This window comes from Babylonia areolata, chromosome 9, assembly GCF_041734735.1.
Source record: "Babylonia areolata isolate BAREFJ2019XMU chromosome 9, ASM4173473v1, whole genome shotgun sequence".
In the NCBI taxonomy this organism is placed as follows: domain Eukaryota; kingdom Metazoa; phylum Mollusca; class Gastropoda; order Neogastropoda; family Buccinidae; genus Babylonia; species Babylonia areolata.
This window is the reverse complement of record NC_134884.1, coordinates 33,878,909-33,886,408: the sequence shown is the minus strand read 5'-3', so window position 1 is coordinate 33,886,408 and position 7,500 is coordinate 33,878,909. Positions and strand designations below refer to the sequence as shown.

At 43.6% G+C, this 7,500-nt stretch overlaps 1 protein-coding gene across 1 annotated transcript in view; it reads left to right on the top strand.

The window, feature by feature from the left end:
• The window catches only part of LOC143285401 (uncharacterized), a 29,144-nt gene that overhangs the window by 10,388 nt on the left and 11,256 nt on the right, over positions 1-7,500 (top strand). Inside the window, exon 2 of the mRNA XM_076592647.1 lies at positions 1-168. This exon is cut by the window's left edge and continues 87 nt beyond it. Coding sequence (XP_076448762.1) covers positions 1-168 — 168 coding nt within the window. The remainder of the gene's footprint in view (positions 169-7,500) is intronic.

Sequence of the window (7,500 nt, the reverse complement as noted above, 5' to 3'; positions counted from 1 at the left end):
TCTGTCTGCTCCTGCCAGTACAGCTCAGCTCTGCTGGGCTACTCCCGACTCCCTGGGCTGTCGGGCTCCCTCTTCTCCCCCTCCTCCTACTCCCCTGGTGCTCCTCCTGCCCCCGCCGGGTACGGGGTGGGCCTCGGAGCGGAGGGTTCTGCGTTCTATTCTCCTCTGGTGAGTAGTTTTTTTGGGTTTTTTTGTATGTGTGTATGTGTTTGTTTGTGTGTTTTTTTTGTTTTGTTTGTGTGTGTGTGTGTGTGTGTGTGTGTGTGTGTGTGTGTGTGTGTGTGTGAGTGGGTGGGTGGGTGGGGTTGGTGGTGGTGGTGGGGGGATTGGGGGTAGGTGTGTGTGTGTGTGTGTGTGTGTGTGTGTGTGTGTGTGTGTGTGTGTATGCGCGTGCTGTAGTATATAACAGTGTTTCGACAGTCACTGGAACATGGTGTGTGTGTGTGTGTGTGTGTGTGTGTGTGTGTGTGTGTGTGTGTGTGTTCTAAGGTATATACATTTTGTTACATGAACTTCCGTCAATCTGTCCATGTAATTCAGTGACCCGTGGCTGCGAGTTACTATAAGTGAGGAGCACATCAGCCACGTGGCAATTTCTCTCTGAGATAAGCAGGTAGACGTGACTTGACTTGAATACTGTTCCTAAATTCTGGTCATCCCATTTACCGCGATGAATATCACATATCCGTCCATAATTACATCTCCAGTCATCACTTTCAAAGTCCTTTCATACATTATACGGATAGTAATCATTTTTCTAACCCACATTTCTTATCCTGACTTCATAGACGGTTTTATCAACCTCACACACACACACAGACACACACAGACACACACACACACACACACACACACACACACAGAGTCACACAGAGGATAAAGAGACAAGAAAAAGAGAGGTTCATAGACGACAAATGGCAATATTATACACACCTCTCAAAAGATCCTCTCCCCCAACACCTCCCTTTTTTTTTTTTTTTTTTTTTTACATTTCCACACACTCCGTTCCCCCATTTCTTCGCATAACGACAGGAGCATTCACCATTAGCTTAAAAAAAAACATATCCCCTTTCATCGAACACATTAAGTCATATCATAAGAACAACCCTCACACATAAAACATGTTATCCCTTACCTCGAACACACCACAGCTGGCCACCAGCGGCGCTGGGATCATAAGAGACACGAGAAAAGCCTTTGATCCTCGTCGACAAACAACATTCTCCGACACGAAAACGAACAACAGGGTTGTGACAGGGACGTATCTTTAACACTCCATCGCCCAGCATGGAGCCCAAGCCAGGGCCCCGCAAACTAGGGGCCGTAAAAACCCCGAGGTATTCAAAACGGAAGTCAAACGGCGACATCTTTTCTGAGGCCTGCTGGGAAATGAGAGCTGCGGTGGTAGGTAAATGGGCCTACAGGATCAGCGGAGACCTGACCTCGAGGGCCGGAAAATTTGTACCTGGGAAATCTTCTAGATGGGAGCGAAAAAAAAAAAGGTGTATGTTTTGGGTTGTGTATGGGGAAAGGGGTGGCCGGGAAAGAGATAGAGGAGCGTTGATGGGTACGGGTAGATTTGTTTTTACAACTCCTTTTATGTCAAATTTATGGAAATTTACCATCATTTACTACCATTATTAGATTTAAGCCGCGACACAGAAAAATAGGCTTCCATAGGTAAAGGGTGTTGTGTATATCTTTCATGAAGAAAATCAAACAAAAAAACAAGGAGTGTATGTGTTCTAATAATCTGAATTAAAAATCGCCAGCGAACGTCGAAACCACGATGATTCCACTGCATATGTGTGTGTGTGTGTGTGTGTGTGTGTGTGTGTGTGTGTGTGTGTGTGTGAGCGCACGCGCTACACATAGCGGTAAAAATAAAAATAAACACCAAACAACAACTACAACAACCAACCAACCAATATGGCGCGTCTACTGTGTATACTTATACTGTTCTCTGTAAATTCAATGGTGATCAGGCTGTTTTCTATCGCCCATCTACCTGAATAGTAGAATGCCCAAAAGGTCTTTCAAACCTGTATATCATCAATACAATGCATTCAGTGTGTGCGTGACATAGCCCAAGAACCGTTGTTAAAAGCAAGATTTAATACGAAGGAAAAGAGAGAGAGAGAGAGAGAGAGAGAGTGGTGTGCTTAATTCTAAAAGCGTTTCAAATAACAGCGCAATTTCTTTATATCTGTATTGTTATGAGCTAGGCGGCGTTTTTTTATGTACAGAAAAGTGATTGTTATGACTCGGTAAGAATGGTAAAATCAAAACTAAATCCTGTAATCACTAGGTAGAGTTCAATGTCTCGCATTCAGGCCGACACCCAACCTCCCCTTTTACAGGGACAACAGCTTATCGAATTCCATTTTACAAACATCGATGACCTAAACATGAAGAGAGAGAGAGAGGAAAAAAACAACAACCTATTTTCATTTTTCTTTTCTTCTTCTTCTTCTTATTTCATTTTCTTTGTTGTTTGCGTATAGGAGAATTGATGCATACGCAAATCGACCGACCAAAGTGAATGCATGCTTAAAAGCGCAGCAACTAGAGTCGAACTTAACAATGATGATAATAATAAAAATAAAATAAAAAAATCAACAATTCGACCGCTGTGCACAAAAAAAAAGAAAGAAAGAAAGAAAAAAGAAAAAGAAAAAAAAGGAGAAAAAAAAAAGGAAAAAGAAAACACCTTGGTGGGTCGCACGAACAAATCAGGACCTTTAAAAAGCGTTTGACAGGTAACACGCCTAGGTGTTCAGGACTCCAGACAGCGAAGACGGAACATCCAGGTGACAGCTAAGCCCCACCACACCGTTATCTGTCTCCCTCCTCTACCCACCCCCCCACCCCTCACCACCACACCCATCGGCTCGTCACCGGCCGTTTCCTCCCAACTGCATCCATCCCTCGGGACAGGGGGCACCTCTTTGATGTGGGGGCTACTGGGCTTAAAATGGACCCGTCAGTCTCTCGCTTGCCCCCCCAGCCACAAACAATGGTCCGCAGCACTGCGTGAAATAGAGTCGCCCGCTTAAAACCCGATCCTAGTTTTCGTAGATTATTGCGGCTATTACAATGTTGGGACCGGCGTCTTAGCGGAACGGAATAGTGCAGAAACTCCGCCGTGCCGGGACCGGGTTGAAAGAGACCCTCGCAACAGGGGGACAGAAAGTTTTTCCGACCCGCGCAAGACCGCTTGTTCACTTCAGTGCTTTTTCATTTGGTGATTATTGAAGGGAGGTGGATGCCTTGACCGAGGGGGTTTATTTCCGATCGGACATTTTGTAGTTTGCCGGGGCGCACAGTACAGACAGAGGCGCGGCAGTAGAAGGCTGTAGCTGTAGCGGGTACAGGTTTTTATTCAAACAGTATCGGTTTGTGGGCTTCAGTCAAAACGTTGCCGCTGTTATTATAGTAGCGCGGGTCCGTCCGACATCTGAGAGAGAGGAAGGTTATGTCCGCGCATCTTACAAGAACAGCGAGAGGGGGTCAGGAGGGGGGGTAGGTGGGGGAGGGGGGGGGGATTTTTGCACATCACAAGGTAGCGACAAGGTGTTAAAAGTCACTGGACCAATGAAATCCTCATGAACTGGGCGGATCATAGATGGTGTTTGTCTGTTCAGAACTGAGAGTCAGAAAGCACCATGGTCGTCAGATCGGTCTCAGACAACGTCACAACAAAGCGGCAGCAAGTTTAACGACGGTTCATAACTTTTACTTGGAGATTTTGTTGATTTTCATTATGAAAAAGAAGAATGCGCGCAAGTTGTATGATTTGTAACGCTCAGAAACTACTCTTATTTTTCACTGAGAAATGTTATCCATGTCTGCAGAAACGGTAGTGTTAAATGAGAGAGAAACGCCGATAAATAGGGCCTAATAATCTATGGCAGTCCACTGAGGAGCATTTGCAGATGCAGCAGATGAATCATGACATTATAATTATGGAAGAGTTGAAAAACTTTCAAAATATTTTATGTTCAAATTGAACTTGAAAATGCAGTTCATTTCATTTCCCCCCACCAAACCTTCTAAAAAAGAAAAATGAAAAGTAGACCTGGTAAAACGTTATGCACAGTATTGATTAACACACACACACACACACACACACACACACACACACACAAATATATATATATATATATATATATATATATATATAGAAGAATACACACACGCGCGCGAGCGCTCTCTCTCTCTCTCTCTCTCACACACACATACACACACACACACACACACACACACACACACACACACACACACACACATTGTGAAGCAGATCGCACACCTTGTAGGCTTACCAATGATAACACTATTCAATAAACACATGAAATCACTCATGAACAATAAGTCGTGAAACAGATCGCAAACCTTTTCACTCACACACACACAGACACATAGACACACACACACACACACACACACACACACACACACACACACACACACACACACTCACTCACTCATTCACTCACTCACTCGATCATATCAACGATAATTTGTAAAACAGATCGCAGACTGATTATGACGCTATTCAACACACACACACACACACACACACACACACACACACACACTCACACACACACACACACTCACTCGCTCGCTGATGTATATTCACGATAAGTTGTGAAACAGATCGCAAACCTATTAACACACGTACGTACCATCCACAATCATTCTTCTTTTTTTTATTTTAAAGTTATCGCTCAATGACAGGAAACACCTGTTCTACTCCGCGCACTAAAGTTATCAAACAGCCAGCCAATACAGGGAGAAGCGTGGTGAAGGAGACAAAAGCGTACGGCCTGTGGATGCTGATAATACTAATCCCTCCTGCTCCTTCTCCGCGGCGATAACCCCGCCTCCTTACCGACCCATTGAGCACGTATAGAAGTCCCGACAGAGACAACTTCAACGCCAGCGATTGGAGGAAGAAGATTATGAGGAATTAACTGCGAGATAGCCCCCCCGACTGTAGTGTTTAAAAAAACAAAACAAAACAAAACAACCCCCCCCCTCCCCCCGCCCCCCGAGGAAAAAAAAACAAAAAAAAAACACCCAAAAAACCAAAACCAAAAATAAAACCAACACCTCTTCCAGGAAGTGTTCGCATGTTTCAGTGCTTGTTTTCTGATTATTTACGGATCTCTGGTGATAAAGAAAAAAAAAAGAAAAAAAAAGAAAAAGGTTAACTCTCTCCATACGAACAGCGAAAGAGACGACGTTAACAGCGTTTCATCCCAATTACCATCATCAAAATATTGCAAGCATGCGCATGCCTGAAATATTGTAATCATATAAAGTGGATCGTTGTTGCAGCATAGAAAGGCTTCTTACAAGCAAACAAACAAAAAAGAAAGAAACGAACGGATAGATGAATAAAACAACAACAACAACAACAACAAACAAACACCTACACAGATACATAGTACTAGAGATTAAAGAGTAAAGAAACGTGTTCCTCCATAGCTTCTGGTTTGGTTGGTTATTGTTGTCGCTTTTTTGTTGTTGTTGTTGTTGTTGTTGTTGTTACTATAATAATCAGCATGTTTCCTCAAAACACACACACACACACACACACACACACACACACACACACACACACACACACACACACACACACACAAATAAAAAGACTTTGTTTTTTTGACACGACTGGTTTCCCATATAAAATACAAGCATATAACACTGACTGCCCTTCACCTTTTAACAACTGACGGCAGACTACTCTGACTGGCATGCTATAGATAGGTCGCTGTTTGCTTGCCCCTGAACTTTTCAAGGTATCCGTGCTATGAACAGCAGGTGCTGTCAGGAGTGCCACAGATCAGAAAGGGAAACAAACAACCCCTCCGCCTCCCCCCTGCCCCCCTGCACGCCCCCCCCCCACCCCCTCCCCCCAAAACAACAACAACAACAACAACAAACAAACAAACCAAAACAACAACAACACACATACACACAAAAAAACACACACGAAAGAACGGGACATCAGATATTTCGTTTTGTTGCTGTTGTTATTGTAAGGCCAAAGACATTGGATAGGTAGAGAGAGAGAGAGAGAGAGAGAGAGAGAGAGAGAGAGAGAGAGAGAGAGAGAGAGAGAGAGAGAGAGAGAGAGAAGTCGAAATCGAAGTCGAAGTCGAAGTCGAAGTCGAAATATTTTAATTGTCAAACCACAGATCTATAACAAATGGAGTTCACAAGGACAAACAGAATGAATACAGGGAAATGAATATTAGGACAATCATTGAACTACATGGGCATCGATAACGATTCTAGAGCATTTGCTCGTAATGAATACGCCTTGAATACACACACACACACACAGACACACACACACACACACACACACACACACACACACACACACACACACACACACACAGAGAGAGAGAGAGAGAGAGAGAGAGAGAGAGAGAGAGAAATAAACAACACAACACAACAAAAACCAAACACATGCCTATCCTTACGAACTGCGGACAAGCCACAACAATAGCAAACCAAACAACTATATGTAAGCCTTGGCTAAAGAAGAACAACAAAAAGACCACAACAACAAAAAAACCCAACAACAATAAAACAAAACAAAAAAAAAGAACCAGCTACTATGTTCTTGCAGCGCCGTGGCTAACAACACAACCGCCTGGAAAATCTCCATAACCCATTCTTCAAAAAGCAAGTGACAACAAAAAGACAAAGCAATAAATCAATCACGCTCACTATACGCGACTCGTAACCGGCTATAATCACCGAACAAGTGATACATCAGCAGTGCCAATCAATTGATCATGCCCCCCCCCCCCCCGGCCCCCCGCCCCCCCCCGCCCCCCCATCACGCTACGCTTGCTAGGATTAATCACCGTTTAATCACAGAACACAAATACAAAATAATCAATTAATCAATCAGTTTCTGACTCTATGTATTGCGCTGTAACCCCCCCCCCCCCCCCCCCCTCCAATACCACCTACCCCCTAAATACACACTTCTAAAACGTAAATTAAGAACCAGTGTAACATACTGACTGACTGACTGACTGAAACCATTTATTGTCAGATTAACTCTTTGTTGTACTGACATTTTCGCAACCATTTGAATAAAATATTAACTGAGCAACACAAGGAAATTCTGATTTGAGGGAAGGTATGATTTAAAAAGAACATATTTAACAAATCAAGTGTAACATACTCAGCTGTTAACAAACCGAAAACAGTGAAATCACATTTTCTGAGAACATCGACCGATTGATTATATTAAGAGTGGTATGGCTGGCTGGCAACTATAATAATCATTATGGATGGATGGATGAATGGAATGTGATTTCATGGGGAGGGTGAGTAGTCAATGTAGGGGTTGGTCTGGAAATATATTCTGCGGGAAACTAATAAGGAAAAATGATGGAAAAGGGCGGGTGGGGAGGGGCCGGGGGTGGTGGTGGGGGGGAGGCGTAGTAGGTGAAAGAATGCAGAGAGGAT